Source organism: Trichosurus vulpecula, chromosome 6 (genome assembly GCF_011100635.1).
Source record: "Trichosurus vulpecula isolate mTriVul1 chromosome 6, mTriVul1.pri, whole genome shotgun sequence".
NCBI lineage: Eukaryota > Metazoa > Chordata > Mammalia > Diprotodontia > Phalangeridae > Trichosurus > Trichosurus vulpecula.
This window is the reverse complement of record NC_050578.1, coordinates 157414749-157438641: the sequence shown is the minus strand read 5'-3', so window position 1 is coordinate 157438641 and position 23893 is coordinate 157414749. Positions and strand designations below refer to the sequence as shown.

The following is a 23893-nucleotide window of genomic DNA, read 5'->3' as shown; positions in this document are numbered from 1 at the left end:
CTTCCCTCTGTTTCAGATTTGGAGGGCTGTGGGTGTGGAACACTGCCTGTAAAGCAAGACTAAGTTGATGTGTCGGCTACTTTTGCTAAACTGTTTCCCACCCCATCCTTTCTATTTTTTCTGTTATAAGGGATGGTTCTTATAGAAAGGGGGAGGGAAATACTGAGAAATGTAGATGATTTTAAAACATTAAGTATCAATAATTTTTTTAATTTAATTTAAATTTATTTATTTAACATATTTGGTTTTCAGCATTGATTTTCACAACAGTTTGAATTACAAATTTTCTCCCCATTTCTACCCTCCCCCCCACTCCAAGATGGCTTATATTCTGGTTGCCCTGTTCCCCAGTCAGCCCTCCCCTCTATCACCCCCCTACCCTCTCATCCCATTTTCCCTTCCTTTCTTGTAGGGCAAGATAAATTTCTACGCCCCATTGCCTGTGTATCTTATTTTTTAGTTGCATGCAAAAACTTTTTTTTTTGAACATCTGATTTTAAAACTTTGAGTTCCAAATTCTCTCCCCTCTTCCCTTCCTACCCACCCTCCCTAAGAAGTCAAGCAATTCAACCTAGGCCACACATGTATCATTATGTATAACCCTTCCACAATACTCATGTTGTGAAAGGCTAACTACATTTTGCTCCTTTTCAACCCATCCCGCTTTATTGAATTTTCTCCCTTGACCCTGTCCCCTTTCCAAAGTGTTTGTTTTGATTACCTCCACCCCCAACAGCCCTCCCCTCCATCATCCCCCCCCTTTTATTTTATCTTCCTCCCTCTTCTTTCCTGTGGGGTAAGATACCCAACTGAGTATGTATGGTATTCCCCCTCAGGCCAAATCTGATGAGAGCAAGGTTCACTCATTCCCCCCTCACCTGCCCTCTCCCCTCCTCCCACAGAACTGCTTCCTCTTGCCACCTTTACGTGAGATAATCCACCCCATTCTATCTCTCCCTATCTCCCTCTCTCGGTGTGTTGCTCTCTCATCCCTTAATTTCATTTTATTTCTTTTAGATATCTTCCCTTCAACTTCAACTCACCCTGTGTCTGCTCTCTCTCTTTTACATATATATGTATATATATATATATACATATAAACACACGTATATATACATACATACATATGCATACATATACACATAGATACATACATACATACACATTCACTTATATATACATAAACATATATATATATATGCATATTCCCTTCAACTACCCTAATACTGAGGTCTCATGAATCATACACATCATCTTTCTATGTAGGAATGTAAACAAAACAGTTCAACTTTAGTGAGTCCCTTACAATTTCCGTTTCTTGATTACCTTTTCATGCTTCTCTTGATTCTTGTGTTTGAAAGTCAAATTTTCTATTCAGTTCTGGTCTTTTCACTGAGAAAGCTTGAAAGTCCTCTATTTTATTGAAAGTCCATATTTTGCCTTGGAACATGATACTCAGTTTTGCTGGGTAGGTGATTCTAGGTTTTAATCCTAGCTCCATTGAACTCCAGAATATCGCATTCCAAGCCCTTTGATCTCTTAATGTAGAAGCTGCCAGATCTTGTGTTATTCTGATTGGGTTTCCACAATACTCAAATTGTTTCTTTCTGGCTGCTTGCAATATTTTCTCCTTGATCTGGGAGCTCTGGAATTTGGTGACAATATTCCTAGGAGATCTCTTTTTGGGATCTATTTGAGGAGGTGATCGATGGATTCTTTCAGTTTCTATTTTGCCCTGTGGCTCTAGAATATCAGGGCAGTTCTCCTTGATAATTTCTTGAAAGATGGTATCTAGGCTCTTTTTTTGATCATGGCTTTCAGGTAGTCCAATAATTTTTAAATGATCTCTCCTGGATCTATTTTCCAGGTCAGTGGTTTTTCCAAGGAGATATTTCACATTGTCTTCCATTTTTTCATTCTTTTGGTTCTGTTTTATAATATCCTGATTCCTCATAAAGTCACTAGCTTCCACTTGCTCCAATCTAATTTTTAAAGTAGTATTTTCTTCAGTGGTCTTTTGGACCTCCTTTTCCATTTGGCTAATTCTGCCTTTCAAGGCATTCTTCTCCTCATTGGCTTTTTGGAGCTCTTTTGCCATTTGAGTTAGTCTGTTTTTTAAGGTGTTGTTTTCTTCAGCGTATTTTTCAGTATTTTTTTGGGTCTCCTTTAGCAAGTCATTGACTTGTTTTTCATGGTTTTCTGGCATCCTTCTCATTTCTCTTCCCAATTTTTCCTCTACTTCTCTAACTTGCTTTTCCAAATCCTTTTTGAGTTCTTCTATGGCCTGGGGCCAGTTCATGTTTTTCTTGGAGGCTTTGGTTGTAGGCTCTATGACTTTGTTGTCTTCTTTAGGCTGTATGTTTTGGTCTTCTTTGTCACCAAAGAAAGAATCCAAAGTCTGAGACTGAATCTGGGCACGTTTTCGCTGCCTGGCCATATTCCCAACCAACTAACTTGACCCTTGAGTTTTTCAGTGGGGTATGACTGCTTGTAGACTAACGAGTTCTATGTTCTACGTTTGGGGGGGAGGTGCCAGCTCTGTCAGAGCCGCACTCCTCCTTCCCCAAGGACCCCCAGTCCAGACTGGGCTTAGATCTTTGGCAGGCTGTGCACCCCTGCTCTGATCCGCCACATAATTCCTCCCACCAGGTGGGCCTGGAGCAGGAAGTAACAACAGCTGTAGCTGCCCCACCTCCGCTGCCCCCGGTGCTGGAAGCCGAACCGCGAACTCCTTCTACTCACGCAGCTTTTCCCACTAACCTTCTCCGCAGTCTTTGGTGTTTGTGGGTGGAGGGGTCTGGTAACTGCCGCAGCTCACTGAATCAGGGCGCTAGGGCCCCCTCCGCCCGGCTGGTTGGTCCACGCCGCTCAGGCTGGGCTCTGCTCCACTCCGTTCCCAGCTCCTAGTTCCCAGCTCCCAGCTCCGTGTGGAATAGACCTCACCCAGAGACCATCCAGGCTGTCCTGGGCCGGAGCCCTGCTTCCCTCTGCTGTTCTGTGGGTTTTGCTGTTCTAGAATTGGTTCAGAGCCATTTTTAATAGGTTTTTGGAGGGACTCGGTAACGGAGCTCACTCTAGTCCCTGCTTACCAGCCGCCATCTTGGCTCCAATAATTTTTTTAAAGATAACAAATTTAGAGGATCTGATTACTGACTCGCAATATGGAAGATGAAGTAGAGGGACAAGTCAAACATGATTATGATTTTCAGCCTGGGTAATTGAGATGATGGAGATCCTGCTGAAATAGACAGGGTTACTGATTTAAGGGATGGATGCTCAGTTAAGAGGGGAAAGGTAAGTCCAACTTAAGTAGTAATGTCTTCATTATAAGAGTTTTGAAATTGCTGAACATACTTCTGAGAGAAGCTTTTGAATCTCCTACCCTAGGGATAATTTAGAATTGACATTTAGATTGACATCCATTTGTCTGAAATGATTTACTTGTGCCCTGTATAGAAGCAGGGAGAGGGACTGAATGACCTCATTTTTCTTTACAAGAAAAAAATGTTTAAAAATCAAAGTTGGCAAGTACTCACCTTTGAAGTAGCATAGGTTTTCACCTGGAATGATTTCTTTTTAAAGAGAGGGAGACACCCTGGTATATGTGTTGGGGTGGGGGGAGAGGAAGGGGAGAGAAAAGGAAAAAGGGAATGAGGAGAGGAGAAGGAGAAGGGGGAAGGAAGCCAAGTGAACTGTCCTCAAAAGCTAGTTTTCCAACTAGTTTGTGGACACTCAAGAGACCATGAAAAGTTCATTTGTTGGGGAAAATACCAATACAAGAACCAATACAAAATACCAGTACAACAACATATCACAGCCAGAGTATAAAGAAGGTACATTGATGGGCAGAGACATATTAATGTCCATAAAAATATATATACAAATATATATAATGTCCATATATATATAATGTCCGCTATATATATACACACACACACACACACACACACACACATACACACACACACATCTATGTAGGTAGATAGATAGATACAACGTCCATTAAAAATCATCTTCATGATCAATTAGAATTTCCTTTGAAATCTGCAAGTCAGAAGCTTAGTTAATACTACCTTTGAAATGTCTACTTTCGTTACTACTGCCTACCTAATCCACCTACCTATTATCTGACCCAGATTCTCTGCCAGAAGCCATCTGATTCTGGAAGCAATGTGGGGAGTGCCAAAGAGCTCTAGGAAGGGTAAGCACAGAACAGTGAAGGTGGCCTGAAAATCAGTGAGAAATCTCAGAAGGAAGAAACTCTTTACTGGACATGGAAGAAGAAGGGGTAACCTCCATGGACATCTTCCATCTGCTGCTCCCTGGCTCCATTCAGATACCTCTTCCTTCGTGAAGTTCTTCCTGATCCTTTCTGGCTACAATGGATCCTTCCCTCCCCAGCCCTTCACTCCTCTGCCTGGATTCAAATCCTGCTTCTGACACTTAACTGGATGGGCAACCATGGGGTAAGTCACTTAAGTTCCTTAAGCCTCAGTTTTCTCATTTGTAAATGGAAATTAAAATATCTATAAATACCTACCTCAAAGTTGTTGAGGCTGAAATGAATGTTTTGTCTATATTTCATCTTTGTTGAACATGGTAATTTACACATAGTTGGTGCTTCATAGTTGCTGAACTCAAATGAAATACCTTTTTCTAAAACTAATTTGTAGAATACCCTCATAGTGATTTAAGGGCCACTCCCTGATTGAAAACCGTTTTAGAAATATTTATGATATAGTACTTGATAATAGCAAGAATCTGTTTTCAGTGATTTGTTTATGGCAGTTTTGTCTTCCCTAAAAAGCAATGTCAAGCAGAGGCCATCTAAGAATACTACTGCTGTTCACTACTTCCAGCTCATCAGAAAAATAAAGCTCTTATCTTCCCTGACACACATTGTGAGCTCTTTGTTCATCTTATTGATAGAGGTTTGCCTTAAAAATCTTCATAAGAAAGAAAAATGTCCTTCATGAACACTTGCCCAAGGACGTTTCTCTAGATTAACTTAAGGCCCTTGTGCCTTAAAGTCAGCCATTACATTAAAATAATACACCTTTCCAAAGGAAGTAAAAGATTAAAAAACAAACAACAACAAAAACTTTTAAGGCTTTTTTCCTTCTCCTTATTCCTTTCTTCCTCTTATTCCCCAACTTACCTCTTTCCCTCTATATGCTAATTTTTTTGCTTTTAAAAAGGCCATTTTTCAAAATTTCAAAAATCCATCCCTAGAGGAACTGTTCCCAGCCCCTGAGCATCACTTGTGGCTAGGCAGTACAACAGGATGTTGCTGTGGTAACTGGCAGAGGGATTAGAAAATTCCTCCCATCACCAGCATGAATGTTCCACACACTTCAATGCCAACTTGATTCCATTCCAGCACTAAGAGGGCTTTATAAAAACCATGACTATGCAGAAGACACACATGGTTCTGGAGTACGGACTTGAGGATCGGGGGGAGGGCGCGGTAAATTCTTCATCCCATCATGTAAGGATCAGAGGTTTTGCTTTATCACCAAGGTCACTATGATTAGCTTTCCATCACCAAGGCATGCTAATAACTGATTCATCCCTTTGTTAATACACTTTCACTTAGCTCATTTTGCTGCCAAAAAAAATCAATCTGCTAAAATAAAATGTTGTTTTCCATTATAGTTTGTGACACTGTTTGGTGTAACAGGGTATTTTCCTCTTGATTTCCAAGATTTCTGCTGGAAACATTAATGAAGAACACATGTCTTCTCTAAATCACTCCCATGAGAAATCTTGGAGCTGTTACATTTCATTTTATTGTCCAACATATTAAAATAGCCCTCCGCTACACTCATTACTCAACAGCTACATCAAGCGAAGGTAAGAAATGTTTAGCTCACATTTATAATAGATCATGTACAGAGTGGAAAAAATAGCATAATTTCAGTTTTTCCCAAGAAGGTAGCAATATAATAGTCATTTCAAGTTATTACCTCAAATTTTTATTTTTACGACACATGGTTAGAGTGTCCTTACAGGACCACAGGATCATCGATTTAGACCTGGAAGAGAGCTTAAAAACCACTGAATCCAAGTCTCTCATTTTACAGATAAGGAAATTAATTCTGAGTCAGGCTAAGTAACTTGCCTAGGTTCGTACAGCTAGTAAATGTCTGAGGCAGGATTTGAACTCATGTCTTCCGGACTCCAAGTCCGGTGCTCTGTCCACTGTGTCACATTGCTATGAAAGAACAGATATCTTCACACTGACACATACATATGACACATGACCCACATTTGACACTAGTGGCAGTGATCACTATCTATGTAAACATAATTAAGCAGTTTAAAGCTTCTCTAATAGTACCCCCTTTTTTTCCCAGTTCAATGGATTGGTCCATGATTCTGGCAGACAAATGGGCAGGGGGAGGGGGTGAGGTTATTGGTGGACTTTGGGCTTAGAAGGAGACATTTTTTGGACATGGCCAATGTAGGAATTTATTTTGATTCACTGTGTGTATTTGTTACAACTTTCTCAAGGTGTTGAGAGGGGGAGGAGATAAATAGATTTTTATTAAATTTTTAAAAATTTTAAATTACTAAAACACATAAAAAGATAGAGTCCCGCCAATGGTGCAAACTGTAATGCATCTGTACCTTGTTATCCTGTGTAAATCTTATTCATATCCTCTGGAAAATCTTCCCCAGGGGCTTCATATAACACGCTAGGGCCCTTTCTCTTGGCATTACAGGGGTACCCATGGAGAATACAGACAGTTCATCTGTTATCTTCCATTTTTGTTCTATGACTAGCCCATCTGTTTACCTGGTCATACATCCTTTAGATGGCATCTTTTATGCTACTTTTTGAATGCAATTCTTTAATTGGTAACAATGCTGCAGTCTATATATACATCATGTCTCTCTCCAATGCCCTGTGGGTGACTTATAATTCTGATTTTTCAAAGACTCTGGCATTTCATGATTCAAAGACACACAGTATCACCAGAAGAATACCAGTATTTAAAAAAAAAAAGTTTTTTGTTTCAGAAACTTAAGGGTCACTAAAAACATTGCAGAATTTCCCCAAAAGAATCCAGCCTACTCTCTTCTTATTCAATTTGGGGCCATATACAACATATACATATTGACAGAACATCAAATTTTGAAACACTGTCTAGATTAGGGGTTCTTAACCTGAGGTCTGTAGACTTGTTTTTTTAAAAAAAGATTTTCATGACTGTATTTTGATATAATTGGCTTCTTTTGTAATCCTATGTATTTTTATTTTATGCATTTAAAAACATTATCCATAGGCTTTTTAAAGTCCCGAAGAGGCTGATGACAAAAAAAAAAAAAAAAAAAAAAAAAACGGTTAAGAACCTGTGGTGAAGACTACAGGCATTCTTCATCCACTTGGCTATATCCCCATTAGATTGAGGGCAGGGACTGTCTTTTGCCTCTTTTGTATTCCCAGAGGTTAGCACAATGCCTGGCACACAGTAGGCACTTAATAAATGTTTCCTGGTTGATTGATTGAAAATCTATTCCATTACTTCTATCCTGAGCTGCAATTAAAATTCTCTTTTCAGTGACAAGATATCTGTGGATGAAAACTTCATCCCTGGTTCCCTTTATGATTAAATTTTTCAACAAAAGTATGTCAGCGCCTATGTCTATGTTGTCCAAGTAAAATTTTCACTTTCAAGATAGAGTTCATTGTTGGACTGAGTCCATACAGCATGCTCATTTCTTCTCTTTGTGTCAGTGGGCTTTTTCTCTTTTAAATTTTTAAAGCAGTAGAGGGACTTAGGCTAGGGTTAAGTCATTGACCTTCTCCATCTAGTTTTAATAGCACAATAAAAGTAAAACTATGGACATAGAACCAAATACTTCGAACAATGCTATTAAGATTTCATTGAATTTTAAAAAACCAAACCTCCTTTAACACTTTTACATTTTCAGTTTTTACTTACCTGACTTGGAGAATTCCTTATTCTAAATATTCTTCAACAGGATCATTTTGAAAAGGTACTTACATTTAAATACAAATACGCTGAATAACTGAAAGCAGTGATCAACATAAAAGGATGAAAAAGTGGTCCTTTAGCATATGTTAAATGGGAACAACCCTGGTGCTTCTGAAATAGCACATAAACATCCACTCCTGAGAACAGCGGGCACAATAGTCTGCACTACAACATGCCGTCCTTAGTTGTCTCTTTCTGGAATCATGGATTTTAGGAACAAATTTTGCAGTTAAAGGTGCCTAATCCAACGAGGTTTCAGGAAATGCCCTTCCTGTGCTGATCCTAGTACAAACCATTTTAAACCTGTCCTCTAGAGCTCACTGTCTTCATTTACATTGGCAAATAAACACAAAAGTACATGATCCTGCACTTTATACAGCACACCTTAACAAGAGACTAAATTCCACGACTGTTTGCCAAACAAATCCAAACAATGGATTAAAAAAAAAGGCTCTGTGCTAAGTAGTGAAGATTGCCCTCTCAGGAAAAGCTGTTATGAATTCATTACCTCAATTGACTTCTTATCCTAGAACTCAACATATTTTCATTTTTAATGGTAAAATAATAAGCAACAGAAGACACGGAAATGCAAGCTAAAACAAATGCAAAAATGGCTCCCAATGAGACACATCCTTCAGAATCTTTGCACTGCCTACTTCTGGAGAAACCTGAATGTAGCAGGGACACTTCCATTTTTTTAAGTAGTAGAGAAATTGAATAGAGTATGACACGTAGGGTGCCAGTGCATATATTTTAGTATATATAAGCCTCCCTAAAATATACAAACATACATTCATACATACATATATATGGAAACTGGCTATTTTTTCTCTAATATTTAAGTCTGATAAATATTATCTCAGAACACCTGAAGTAGTTGGTAATATAATTAGCATTAGCAAAAATTTGTCAAAATGCTGGCTCAATTCAAAAGTATTGGGGGGAAAACTGATGAAAGTATGATCTGAAAATATGGTTGATAAAGAGCAGAACATTATTAGAACTAAGATAAATCTAAGAAAACAGACTTACAGAAATGCGTACTCTTGTTGAAATAACTCTGGGTTTGGGGGATCTGTGGGGTTCATGTCTTGTCTGATGGTTAAACACTCACCTAAAACGTTCTGCAGCAAAGGAGACAAATTGGGTTCTTCTGAGAAGACCACAGTCAGTGCCATCTTCACCATTTCTTCAGCTGTATCCAGGTCTTTGTCAGCTGGGATTTCTCCAACAACCGAATAAATGTACACTAGCAAGACCAAAAGGTCTTCTGGGCTGTAGTCATCACTGGTCCTCTGGCTAAAAGACTTAATTATGGGCAGCAACTGATTCAGTACATTGGACATCGATGATTCCCCAATACTCTGAAATAAAGAGGTAGGAATTTATAACATCAGAGAGGCCACAAGGAGTAGAAATGATAATAATACTAAAATACTATATAAATACCTATCACTTACATGAGTAGTATTTAAGTGTTTTACCTGTATTATCTCAACAGATCTTCACTACAATCCTGTGAAGTGGGAGCTATAATCATTCCCATTTTACAGATGAGGAAAGTAAAGTGTCTGAGACAGGATTTGGGGTTTTTGACTCCAAGTCCAGGGCTCCACCCACTACATCACCTACTTCCCAGTCAGAAAGATCTGGGGTCAAATCCAACACCCGATACATGCTGGCTATGTGGCCCTGCACAATTGGCCCACACCACTGTCTAGGACCATAAAGTGTAGAGCAGTTGTCAATTTGACTCCTTAGAGGAAGGTTCTTCACTGGGAGTTGCCCACACCAATGAAAAAATAATCCTAAATTTTCAAAAAGTTTACAAGAACATCTCTATTTTATAAATGTCATTTTTCTACACCACATAAACCACACACAATTGGAAATCAAATCTCTTACAGTTACTGTCCAAACTTGTTTTTCTTTTGCCATGGAGAAGATATTGGCAGGAAATTGGGCAGTCTTTTCTTTTCTTTTTTTTTAAAGCACTCCTCCCTCAACTGGCTAATCTGGCTAAATATTTAACATTGTTTTTAATTGTGATGATGTTAAGAAACCAAAATTAAAAGCATAAGGATTTAAACAATGAAAAATTTAAATTTGAAATAGTTTAATAGGTTCAAGATGTGATGAAGAAGTAATATCACGGAGTTGATTCTCTTTTAATAAGTCACACAATCAAATGAGTATTGGCACCTTCAGAGACACTATGTGGGAGGTCACATTTATTTCCACTGTGCTGCCCCTGCTCAAAACATTGCTGAAACCCCTCTTTTGTAACAGACTTCAGAGCTTGCTGCATGTTTTCAGGGATATTCTAAGTGGTGGCAAATCTTCCTTTGAGGGTGGGTCTGATTTTTGGAAACAACCAAAAGATATTAAAGATGGGTAGTCAAGCCAGATAATACTGCCTGTGATTAAAAAAACAAGTGTAACTACTAAGAAAAGTCACTGATATTTCTTGCATAGCTCAGAAAGTGGTCTCTAAGGCAGCTTCAAAAGATAAGCTTCAGAACTGCTTGCAGCAATGGCTGCATCAAGGGAATAAGTGTGAAGCTCCTCAAACTCATCCATTCAGTAAGCACCATTCTGAAGCAGATTTGCCTGTGCAGATGACGCTCAAATACACTTGTCCAAGCCTAACCTCTTTAGGATCTCAGTCTTGCCTCTATAACTGCCTATTAGACACCTAGAACATGTCCACGCTAAAACCTTTGCCAATAAATTACAGGAGTGGAGCAAGGATGTTCACTCTACTCACTACTATGTGATGTAGTTCTAGAAATGCTACAATAGCAATAAAAGAAGTTAAAGTCACAAAGACAGATGAAGAGAAGATAAAACAATCCCTATTTGCTAAGGAGAAAATGGTAAATAGTTGGAAAAATCCTAGAAAATCAGCAAACACACTAATTGAGGCAATAGCTTTAGCAAAGATGCAGGCAACAAAATAAATCAATCAAAATTAACAGCATTTCTGTATAATAATGACAAAACCCAAAAATCAATAATAGAAAGGGAAATCCCATTCCAAATAACTACAACATGCATAAAATAGCTGGGTATCAACTTGCCAAACCACACAAAGGACTTGAATAGATTCAATTAAAGAAATAAAGACCAACTTAAATAGCTAGAGGAATATTTAGTGCTCATGGCTAGGCCATGCCAATATGATAAAAATAAAAATACTACCACAGTTAATTAACATTTTTATGCATTTCCAATAAAATTAATGAGGGGATACTCTATAGAACTTCATTCATTCTCTAAACTCTTGGATGGTCCTTCTGTACCACACAAAAGCAAAATGTTAGGTCTGAAAGAATAAAGTCAAAAGGGATAAAGAAAACAATACAGTTTATATGCAATAATGAGCCATATGACTAAGAACAAACCTCATTTTCAAAGACAATAGAGAAACAATCAGTCTGAAGATACCCATCCTAGAATTACTGTCCCATCAATAAGTAGTTAGAATGGGATATATTCATGTCTTCTTCCTTTGTTCCATAAGCTCCCAAAAATGATTCAGAAGGAAGAGACTATGTGTTTAGCTTGTTAAAACAGAGGCCTTGAAATCAGTCAAGTGCCTACTATGTATAAGAGCTAACATGTCCATAGCAATTACTATGTGCCAGGCACTGTGCTAAGCATTTTGCAAATACTGGTTCATTTGGTCCTCACAACCACAATGGGAGCTTCTGAAATGTTTGCAGCAATGGCTGCATCAAGGGAATAAGTATCTCCATTTTACAGATGAGAAAACTGAGACAGAGTTACGTGACTTGCCCAGGGTCAAACAGGTAGTAAGTGTCTGACTCCAGATTTGAACTTAGGTCTTCCTGACTTTAGGCCCAGCGCTCTATCCACTCAGACACCCAGCAGGCCGTATAACAGGAACTGTGCTAAGCACTGGGCATACAAAGACCCAAAAAAGTGAGTTTCCTTAATTTTTGCTTTCACCCCTATCACTGACTCATTATTCCATTGGGAGGTGAAGGAAATTGTCAATATGCAAACTCCTTCTGCAAATGCAGATCAATAGCTCCTCAGTCACTCATGGTCCTAGAGCTATTTGAGACACAGAGGGGAAGGGACTTACCCACAGTCACCTTGTCAGTCTGTGACTTCAGGGTCAGCCTCTTACTCTCTATAATATGTTGTTTCTCCAAATGATTTCGCCCAATCAGAGAACAGAGTTGTGAGGGCTGTGTAGTCCAGCCTCTACCTAAAGAAGCAGCTAAATGGTGGAGCTCCCTGACTGCAGCCAGGAAGATCTGGGTTCAAATCTAGCCTCAGATGCTTACTAGCTATGTGAGCCTGGGCAAGTCACTTAACCTCTGTCTGTCTCAGGTTTTTTCATCTGTAAAATGGGGATAACTACAGCACCTACCTCCCAGGGTTGTTGTAAGGATCAAATGACATGACAATTGTAAAGCACTTTAGAAATCTTAAAGCTATATAAATGCTAGCTATTGTTATTATTGCTATTTAAAAGGAATCCACTTTTACAACCTCCCTGGCTTAAGGTTGTCCAGCCTCTAGTTTTTTAATCCCCACTCTTGAAAAGCAGGTTTATAACACACCAAAAACCCCATGAAGACCTTCAAAATTTCCTCCAACTTTCATGGAAGGAGAGTTATTAAGGAATGAGAGAATAAAAAAAAATAATTTGGTCAGAATCCATGTTCTCAAGTATCAGAATTTAACCTTTCAGCACTCTGTTAAGGATTTATTATTATAAAGAATACTCATTCACCTATTTTAACATTGCACAAGGCTCCTGTGGGCACATTAAGATGTACATACAACTTTATAGAAATGTGGGTATAAAGAAATTACTTAAAAAAGTGGAATCAGGGATAGAGCCAAATGTAAAACCAAGAATGCTAAAACTCCTGTTTTTACAACCTAATCATGGTGCCTACTGTGTAGACCCTTTGTTCTGACTTCTTTAAATTACTGTTGGGATGGGAGATAGCAAAATAGCATCTTGTCAATGGATAGTTTTATTGCATGGCAAAGCTGTGAATGGCACTGGTGCAAAGCCAAGAAATTTACAGAGATGACAGTTCTAGCCATTATTTAGTTCCTTTTCTGATAATGGATGTGGGAGTTAGAAATAAGGCTCGAAATAAGAAAAGGCTTTCTGATGACATTAGCCATCCACTAACGGAACAAGCTTGGCTGGTAGAGAGTAAGCCTCTTCTCACTGGAAGGACATCAGCAAAGTCTAGATGACCATCTGTGAGGGACAGATGGTGGTCTGGAGCATGGGACCACTGGGGCTTCGTCCCGGGGTTACCAGAGTGAGAGGATACTGACAGAACTTCTGTTTCTTTAAAACCATAGCAACAACTACCTTCACGCTTAGTTCTCAAGAATAATGCATTGGGGCGGTGGGGGGGAGGGGTGCGGCGGAGCCAAGATGGCAGCTAGAAAGCAGAGACTTGCTTAAGCTCCTCCCAAGGTCCTTCCAAACACCTATAAAAATGGCTCTGAACAAATTCTAGAGCTGCAGAACCCATGAAATAGCAAAGGGATGCAGGGCTCCAGACCAGGACAGCCTGGATGGTCACTGGGAAGGGTCTATTGCATGGAGCTGGGAGCGGAGCAGAGCAGAGCCCAGCGTGGCTGTGCCAGGACCAAGCAGACTGGGAGCTGGGCAGAACAGGTGTAGTGTCCTGAATCAGTGAGCTGTGGTAGTTACCAGATTTCTCAACCCAAAAATGCCGAAGACAGAGAAGGAAAAGCTGCTGGGACAGAGGGAAAGGAGTTCGCAGTAGGCCATGCCACAGGGGTGGTGGAGGTGATGCAGCTCTGAGGCTGCTTCCAGAGCTACAGCTGCAGTTGCTTCTGACCCCAGACCACCTGGTGGGAGGAATTAAGTGGCAGATTGGAGTGGGAGTACAAAGCCTGCTTTGCCCTGCCTGGATCTAGGGTGCAATCCTGGTTGGCAGTTCTTGGGGGAGAAGGAATGCTGGTGTGGCAGAGCTTGCTTTGTAGGAGTAGCTCTGAAAACAACAGCACTTGGACCCTAAAACTGGGGACAAAGTACTCTATACTCTACAAGGAGTCATACCCTGACAAAAAGCTCAAGAGTCAAGTAGTTAGCTGGGAACATGAACAGGCAGCGAAAATGCTCTCAGATTCAGACTCAGACTTTGCAATCTTTCTCTGGTGACAAAGAAGACCAAAACATACACCCAGAAGAAGTCAACAAAGTCAAAGAGCCTACATCAAAAGCCTCCAAGAAAAACATGAACTGGTCTCAGGCCATGGAAGAGCTCAAAGAGCATTTGGAAAAACAAGAGAAGTAGAAGAAAAATTGGGAAGAGAAACAAGAATGATGTGAGAAAACCATGAAAAACAAGTCAATGACTCGCTAAAGGAGACCCAAAAAATACTGAAGAAAATAACACCTTAAAAAATAGACTAACTCAAATGGCAAAAGAGCTCCAAAAAGTCAATGAGGAGAAGAATGCCTTGAAAGGCAGAATTAGTCAAATGGAAAAGGAGGTCCAAAAGACCAATGAAGAAAATACTATTTTAAAAATTAGATTGGAGAGATTCCATGCCATCTTGGGGAGGGAGGGAGGAGGGAGGGGAGAAAATCTGGAACTCAAAACTATGTAGAACCGTGTGTGGTAAACTAAAAATAAATAAAGAAATTTAAAAAAAAATTAGATTGGAGCAAGTGGAAGCTAGTGACTTTATGAGAAATCAAGATATTATAAAACAGAACCAAAGGAATGAAAAACGGAAGACAAGGTGAAATATCTCATTGGAAAAACCACTGACCTGGAAAATAGATCCAGGAGAGATAATTTAAAAATTATTGGACTGCCTGAAAGCCATGATCAAAAAAAAAAAGCCTAGATATCATCTTTCAAGCAATTATCAAGGAGAACTTCCCTGATGTTCCAGAGCCAGAGGGTAAAATAGAAATTGAAAGAATCCACCAATCATCTCCTGAAAAAGATCCCCAAAAGAAAACTCCTAGGAACATTGTTGCCAAATTCCAGAGCTCCCAGACCAAGGAGGAAATACTGCAAGCAGCCAGAAAGAAACAATTTGAGTATTGTGGAAACACAATCAGGATAATACAAGATCTAGCAGCTTGTACATTAAAAGATCGAAGGGCTTGGAATATGATATTCCGGAGGTCAATGGAGCTAGGATTAAAACCAAGAATCACTTACTCAGCAAAACTGAGTATCATGCTCCAAGACAAAATATAGATTTTCAATAAATAGAGGACTTTCAAGCTTTCCCAGTGAAAAGACCAGAGCTGAACAGAAAATCTGACTTTCAAACACAAGAGAATCAAGAGAAGCATAAGGTAAATGAGAAAGAGAAATCATAAGGGACTTACTAAAGTTGAACTGTTTTGTTTACATTCCTACATGGAAAGATGACGTGTGTAATTCATGAGAATTAGGGTAGCTGAAGGGAATATACATATACATATATAGACAGAGGGCACAGGGTGAGTTGAATATGAAGGGATGATATCTAAAAAAATCAAATTAAGAGATGAGAAAGGAATATATTGAGAGAGGGAGAAAGGGAGAGATAGAATGGGGTAAATTATCTCACATTAAAGTGGCAAGAAAAAGCAGTTCATTGGAAGGGAAGAGGGGGCAGGTGAGGGGGAATGAGTGAATCTTGCTTTCATCTGATTTGACTTGAGGAGGGAATAACATACATACTCAATTGGGTATTTTACCCCACAGGAAAGAAGGAGGAAGGGGATAAAAAAGGGGGGACAATAGAAAGGAGGGCAGATGGCGGAAGAGGTAATCAAAAGCAAACACTTTTGAAAAGGGACAGGGTAAAGGGAGAAAATTGAATAAAGGAGGACTGGATAGGAGGGAGCAAAATATAGTTAGTCTTTCACAACATGAGTATTGTGGAAGGGTTTTAGATAATGATACATGTGCGACCTATGTTGAATTGTTTGCCTTCTTAGGGAGGGTGGGTGGAAAGGGAAGAGGGGAGAGAATTTGGAACTGAAAGGTTTAAAGGCAGGTGTTCAAAAAAAAGTTGTTTTTGCATGCAACTGGGAAATAAGATATACAGGCAATGGGGCATAGAAATCTATCTTGCTCTACAATAAAGTAAGGGAAAAGGGAATGGGGGGAGTGGGGTGACAGAAGGGAGGGCTGACTGGGGAATGGGGCAATCAGAATATATGCCATCTTGGAGTGGGGGGAGGGTAGAAATGGGGAGAAAATTTGTAATTCAAAATCTTGTGGAAATCAATGCTGAAAACTAAAAATATTAAATAAATAATAAAAATTTAAAAAATTTTTAAAAAGAATAATGCATTAAAATAGGCAGCACAGAGATTCTGTCTTCTCCATTCGGCAGCTGTACACTCCTCAAGAGGAGGGATTATGGCTTGTCTCTTTGTACTCTCAGTACTTGGCACATGACCTAGCACATAGTAAGTCCTTAAGAAATACTTGTTGACTGAACTTTCTCATCAGCTGTGCTCTTCTGAATAAAATCAGGATAAGAAAGAAATCATAGAGATGGGAGGGACCTAAGAGGTTACTTAGTGCAAGTCATATCTAAGCATTAATTCCTTCTATTATAGTTAGTAAAGCAACATAGTCCTCCAGTCTCCATGTGAAGATTTACAGTGATGGAGAAAGCACTAACAGCCATTGAAATCCATCCCACTTTTGGATAGTCACAAATGAGAGGCGTCCACTAATTATAGCAGTAACTGATGTTTTCATAGTGCTTTAAAGTTTATAAAGCACTTTCCCAACAACAACTAAGTAAGGTATGTGGCACCTAGAAGTAAATACCTTAGTGAGGGTCACACAGTCTCAGAAGAGACAATGAGTTTCCCTCCTTGCCCCGTTATAGTCCAGTAGAAATGAATGGAAAAATCACTAGGGAAAATTCAAGTGTGTAGTGAGTGACTGTTTGATAGCCAGTTCTACTTTCTAGGATTTAAAAATTAGCAGTTTCTAAACAAGATGAATTTGTAGAGATGTAACCTGGAAATCCTGAGGTTAAAGTCACTTCTTAGAACTTCATTTCTTCGCTGCTAACAGTTAACCAGTAAGGTCAGAAAAAGAACCTAGGCTGATGAGGGGTGGGGGTGAGGGAGAGGGAGGGAGGGAATGAGGTAGGGAGGGACGGGAGAGAGAGGGAGAGAGAGACAGAGGGAGACAGAGACAACAGACAGAGATCTCATAATACCTGGGATTAACCTCTAACCTCTTCATTTTAAAGCAACAAGGCTATTGACTGGAGTGAGAAGACCATTGACAGTGATAAAATTTCTGATTATTTTGCAGTCTGAGACTGTTATTATTTTTGAACAAGTCCCAATATCTTCATACAAAGAGCTCTTTGTCAGTTTCATATGGTCTTTAGAAAAGTAGTACCTTTGGTTGACATTAAAATGACGATGCTTAGTCAGACCTATACTTCCTGGCCATGTAGAAAGGCCCTATACATGAGCATTACAGGGAAATGAGTCATATTACACCTGGGCAGACAGTAGGACCCACAGCTTGCATTTGGGTTACATAACCACAGAGTCTGCTGGGCCAAACTATAATGGATTCTCATATGAATGAAGCTGCTGGGTGTCAAGATCACTGTAATTTCATTTAAGATACCATTTCCCAAATCTTTAATGCCACCCCTACATATAGGAAAAGTAGGATACTGCCTAAGTGGAATAACTGAGAGGTATCAGAAGGTTTTTCTAATTAAAATCTCATCTCTTTTTTGTGTCTCTGCTTTTCTGTGTTTGTCTGTGTCTGTCTGTCTGTCTGTCTGTCTCTCTCTCTCTCTCTCTCTCTCTCTCTCTCTCTCTCTCACACACACACACACACACACACCATGCTCCACATTCTCACAAAATCTCAGTTAGAAGTGACTTCATAGGCTACCCAATCCAACCCCCATTTGAACAAGGATTTCCCTTAAAAATATCTCCAGTAAGCAAGTGGTCATTGAACTTTTACAGGAAGATCTCTAGTGAGAAAAAGCTGTTATCTCCTCCAAGTAGTTTCTGCCTTCCTCTTCTTCCTTTTCTCTTTTCATAGAGTTTAACATTACTTCTTTGTTTTTAGTTGCACCAACTAATTTAGCGTCCTCACCACATATAGCTAAGCACACAGGCAGAAACCTGGAGAAACACTACAGGTGATTTGGCCTCCCCAAACCCTGACCCCCAATCAAAAGAAGCAGCCTAAGCAATCTCCTGCTTTTGTTTACTTCGTTCTTGATATCATCATGCCTGGACAGCATGGAATTTGGAGATGGAAGGGACCTAGGCAGCCATCTAGTACAGTTTCTTTATTTTACAGATAAGGAAACTGAGGCCTGAAAAGATTATGAGACTTGCCTAATGTCCTTTAGCCCCCTGTCTCCTTTAATCAATCCTTTTAATCATTATCAACTTCAGACTTCAACATTTTAGAGCCTGGTTCTTCATTTGACCCAGTTTCTCTCATCAAAAGGCCTGGAGGAATGGTGATCAAATCATTTCTTCTGGAAATGGTGAGCTAATCAATCACCCTATGGCTCAACCCTTTCCTGGCCACCCAATCCTACAGAATATAAGCTCCTGGAAGGCAGGAGTTGTCCCTTCTGTATTTTTTATCTCCAGTTCTTAGCAGAGTGTCTGGCACATAGGAATAGGATCTGCATACCTAGACCTGTATTTTCTTTGGCCTTGGGAACTCCTGAGGGATGAAATTCCTTCTACCAATGCAGGCCACACCTTCTTTGCAACTAACAGTCTTAGAGAATTGCCTAGGAGGCTAAGTTGTTAAGTGACTTCCCCAAGGTCACACAACCAGTATATGTCAGAGGCAGGATTCAGACCCAGATCTTCCTGGTCTGGAGGCCATCTCCCTAGTCACAATGGCAGGCAAGACAGCCTAACTACAGCATCAAGGACCCTGCAGAAGAGACAGGAGTTAGCATATGCCAGGCAAATCAAGCCACCACTGTCACTTGACCATCATTTTCCCTCAGAGCCGGGGGGGAACCTGTGGCCTTGAGACTACATGTGGCCTTATAGGTCCTTGGGTGCAGCCTTTTGATTGAGTCTAAGTTTTACAGAACAAATCCTTTTATTAAGAGGTGTTCTGTAAAATTGTTTTTTTTTTTTCAAGATCCCAAAATGACTTTAATTTTATTTCCTTTGCTTAAGCCAAATCATTAAATCTCACAGTGATTTTGGGTGGGGGGACAGGGAAAAGGCTATGGATTAGATCATGGCTGAGTGGGGTAGGATCAGTGGGGCCACAGGCCTCACTGGAGAAGCTGGAGGAGCACCGACTGTACAGAGGGCAGGTAGGTGATGTTCCGAGATCAGGAAAGCTGGTATGCGATGTCCTCTGCAGCTTCCAGCTTACGAAGCTCTATTAAGCAGTCTCCTGCAGTGGGCAGCGAATTGGCAATCAGCTCGGCCGCTTTGGAGTCACCCTCTGCTGAGATGATGGCTGCTTTCTTCTGTTGCTCAGCCTTTTCCACTACAAATCTGGCCCTCTCTGCTTCCTGCTGAGCCACCTGTTTGGCTTCTACTGCCTCCGTGAACTCAAATGGCTGCACTTGAGGACCTAGAGGGCCACATGTGGCCTTGAGGTCAAAAGTTCCCCACCCCTGCCTCAGACCCTGATGGAGATAGCCTAGCGCCCTCAATCCAAGAGCTCTGGGAATAGCAGGGCCCCTTAAACCACCAGATTTGCTTCCAGTCCTGACCTCACTGTCATCAGCTAGCAAAACAACTCTTGTGGAGAAAAGGCCAGTCACCCCCACAAACTGCCAACCAATTTGCAACACACAGGACAGACAAGTCAGCCTAGCTGAAACAGGAAGCCACCCTGAGGGAGAAATGAGAGCCCCTGTGAGACAGGCAAGTCAGACCCCCAATATCATCTTGACCACCATCTCTCCTCAGACCCTGATGAGGACAGCTCAGGAAACCCAAGAACATTAGGAATAGCAATGCTGCCAGTATAATACCTGCGGCCACCATCCTGGGACTCGATGCCTCTGAAGAAGTGGCCTAGTGACTGTTCTTACAGGTGCTATAGTCACAGTTATTGAAGACCCAGAAAAGAAAGTCCCTGGGCAGCGTCAAATGGTTGTACATCAGAAATGGCAGTAAAGGAAAGGACTGTACTCTAAGGACCATGGGACCTTTCCATCTGATTTGCAGCTAAAACCTTCCATGTGTGTTCTCTCCCCTATTAAATTAGAGCAGGAACTGTTTGACTTTTCTATCTATATCCGAATGTCAGAGAAATTGCAGGTCTAGACTACCTCCCTCACCACCCCATGCCATATTCACATTTCAGAGGGTAGAACCCTGAAGGAATGAGATGAAAGTTTAGCTAGAGAGAAAAGTGAAAAAGCCCAGAGGATGAATATCAGTGAATAGCCCTGGAAGACCAGAGAACAGTGAGAAGGCTCTGGACATCTATGGGAAGGTAGCTCATGGAAGTTCAGTAGAAGAGGACTCGGGCAGCAGAGGGGATGCCAAAAATAAACTTTAGCTCCTTAAAACTTGTTCCTGAAACTAGCCATGCCCACAGCTACTCACTTTTTGCTCTTCGGTAACACTCATCAAGCACAGTACTCTCATAGAACAACTCTGACCAGAAAAATTAAGAAGACAATAATACTCTCTTGTCATGTGGTAACTGAGGATAGACAGATCATTAACAGTTCATCGTACATCTACTTTATGTCCAGCACTGAGTTAGCTACTGTTGGTGTATAAAGGGGGAAAAAAAGAAACTTTTTTTGGACACGGCCAATGTAGGAATTTGTTTTGCTTGACTTTGCTTATTAGTTAGAGGGTTTGTTGGTTTATTTATTTTTCCAATGTGGGAGAGGGGAGGAAGTGACAAGAGAGAGAAAAAATATATTTTGTCAATTTTTAAAATGTTTTTAATTTTAAAAAAATCAAAGGCTACAGAAAGTTGAATGAAGAATGAAGACTAAGAAAAAAACACTGAATTTCAGGATTAGAAGGTGACCACAGAAAATGTAATTTTAATAGGAAAGTAAGGACAAGAAGATTAACTACAGCATACATATATAAACAAGACACCCTTACTAAAGGATGCTTACTTCCATGAGCAATTTGGCCTTCAGTGCTGGTAGAATTTACATTTGTTGAGGGCAGGAACTATCTTGTTTTTGCTCTTTTATCCCTAGAGCAGTTACCACAATTCCTGGCACATAGTAGGCACTTAAAATGCTTATTGAATAAATAACAATAGATACTCTAAAACCAAAGTAATTGTAGTAGGGAGAGGGGATAAGGGCCTTAACTATGGTGTTAGCCATGTGAGGAAAGGGAGAGGGAGAGGGAAAGGGAGAGGGAGAGGGAGAGGGAGAGGAAGAGGGAGAGGGAGAGGGAGAGGGAGAGGGAGAGGGAGAGGGAGAGGGAGAGGGAGAGGGAGAGGGAGAGAGAGAGAGAGAGAGAGAGAGAGAGAGAGAGAGAGAGAGAGTGAGAGAGAGTTAGTTTTGAAGGGACAATGTTGTGATTAGAGCTGAGGATAATGGGATAATGCCAAGACTGTGAACCAGGTGGACTGGAAGGATAGTGATATCCTTAAGAGAAACAAGGAAATGCAGAGAAGGTGGTAATTTGAGGGGATGTAATGTGTTCTATTTGGGACCCATTGAATTTGAGATGCCTGAAGGAAGCATGGGTTCAGAAAGGTGGGCAAGATGGCTGCAAGGGTTCAGGTTGGGGCAAATGGGATGGGAGGATTAAGCCAAGCACAGTGTGGGCACGAGGGATGATGAAAACAATGAGGTGTTAGATGGCATGACTTAAAAAGCCACAGAGGGTGTAGCAGCCTGGCATTTGCCATTACAAGAAAGTTATGTCCAGGCAAGCCCCATCATATCTATCATCCCTGCACCATCTTGAGCCTAGTCAATCCTTCAAAACTCAAGCTTTAGTATTCTCAGCATATGTTCTTGGTTTCACTCCCTGGAACCCCTCAGCACTGGCTATCCCTGCTCCTGAAGCACCTGACTACTAACACACTCCCAACCTCAGGCCACAGGAACAGGACATGAAAGAATTACAGGGTAAAACATGAAATACATATTTTTTTTAAAAATGAGAGAGTAAAGAAGGATGGCCCCAATATGGAGAGAAGGAAAAGAAAACATCTCTGCTTGTGGCACATAGAGGAATATCCACACACAGTCACTCTAGGCTAGACCCTGTTTCAAATGGAATGTTCAGACCTCAATGTTTCCAGAAGCCTCCCCCACCTCCAGGTGTTTGGAACAGTCTACTACTTTGTATTCATGTTGCAGAGAATTCCCGGAGGGTGAGAGAGGGAGATGGGAATGGATTCCATAAAATAACTTCCCCATCACATATGTCATTATAACAATTTATTTCTACTGTGTGCTAGGAGAAAGAGGAAAACATACGTAAAAGTTCTTGTTAGAGACCAATATATTTGGCAAAGCAGACACAGAAGAATACACAGCGAGAAGTCCACTATGCTTGATCTAGTCAACCTACACTTACCTTATGCTAAAGGGAGAAGGAAAGTCCTCATTTTCAAAGAAGGAAAGGAATAACTACTTTCAATTGCTATAATAAATTGTTCAGTTTAAAACACGTACATGCCTTTTCAGGATATGAACTTTGCGGGGAATGTTTTTTCCCTATCTCTTGGGAAACGATGTTACACTGTGCTTCAAACAGAGCTGCCAAGTTTAAAAGGCTATTTTCTGTAAACAGGCCAGCTGGGCTGTAACTTGCATGAAATAAGGGACAAGGCACCTCTTCGAAGGACAGAGAAGAACTCCACAGGGGGGCTCAGAAATGTGCCTCCAACAAAACTCGCTAGCTGGTGGTCATTCTCCAGCCATCTCGAATGATTTAAGGCTTCTCTTTGCCATGCTATCATCAATCAATTACAATGATTGAACAGAACCTAAAAACACAAGTTTTTAAAATGTAACTATCCATGACCTAAATTTCCTGCTGGTTATATTGGCCCCAGGTTAGCTCTGTTTGTCTATCATCAAGGGAGCCAATAAAAATAATAAAAACAGGTCAATGCTAAGCTTTCCAAAGCCTCCATAAAAACATTCACACTCATTGCTCCAATAGGAGCCAACTCAATTTACTCTCTCTTTGGTCACATTCTTCACAAATGCTAACACTAATAACAGTGCATTCCTTCCCAAGATTCATTATTAGACGAAGATTTTTTTTTTGTTTCCTTTCTTCTCTCTCCTCTTTAATCCTGGACTGAACAACTATTCTGCAACTCTCAGCAGAGAAATTAAATGATGTCACTTTGCTGACTTCAGCACAGGGTCTGCATTTTGGCAGGTTGGGGGGACATATGAGAAGGCAGAAATACAAACTGCAGTTGCCCCAGTGGTGAATGTGATATTTGGTTTCCCAAGGTGTGCTGGAATTTAACTTCAAGGATCTAAAGGATGAACAAAGACAAATGACTGCTTAGTACTGGGGAAGGGGAGAGTCAAAGAAAGAAACAAAGAAGGAATAAGAGGTGTTGGGGATGAAAAAGGCAAGCTTAAATCAGACATTAAAATCGGAACAAAGCAATCTGAAGTGATATTTCAACACATTCCCTATCATCCCCTATCCTTCCCCGCCTCCCCTTTCTCTCTCTCTCTCTCTCTCTCTCTCTCTCTCTCTCTCTCTCTCCCCCTGCCTTCCCAATGTTTTATTGATACTTTTTTATACTGCTGTCATTTCCTGAATAGCTAACATCCTATGACAGAACCCTTACTCCCTTATTACAAGGAAGTACCGTTAAAAATCAACACACTAACCATGTCTTACAATATGTACTTCTATATCTATAATCTACAACTTCTGC

The 23893-nt window shown here is 40.4% G+C and overlaps 1 protein-coding gene across 3 annotated transcripts in view; it reads right to left on the bottom strand.

Moving 5' to 3' along the window:
• SCFD2 (sec1 family domain containing 2) overlaps positions 1-23893 on the bottom strand; it is a 434090-nt gene that overhangs the window by 258218 nt on the left and 151979 nt on the right. For all 3 annotated transcript variants that reach the window (XM_036765462.1, XM_036765461.1, XM_036765463.1), the window contains one exon: positions 9118-9367. In XM_036765462.1, coding sequence (XP_036621357.1) covers positions 9118-9367 — 250 coding nt within the window. The remainder of the gene's footprint in view (positions 1-9117; positions 9368-23893) is intronic.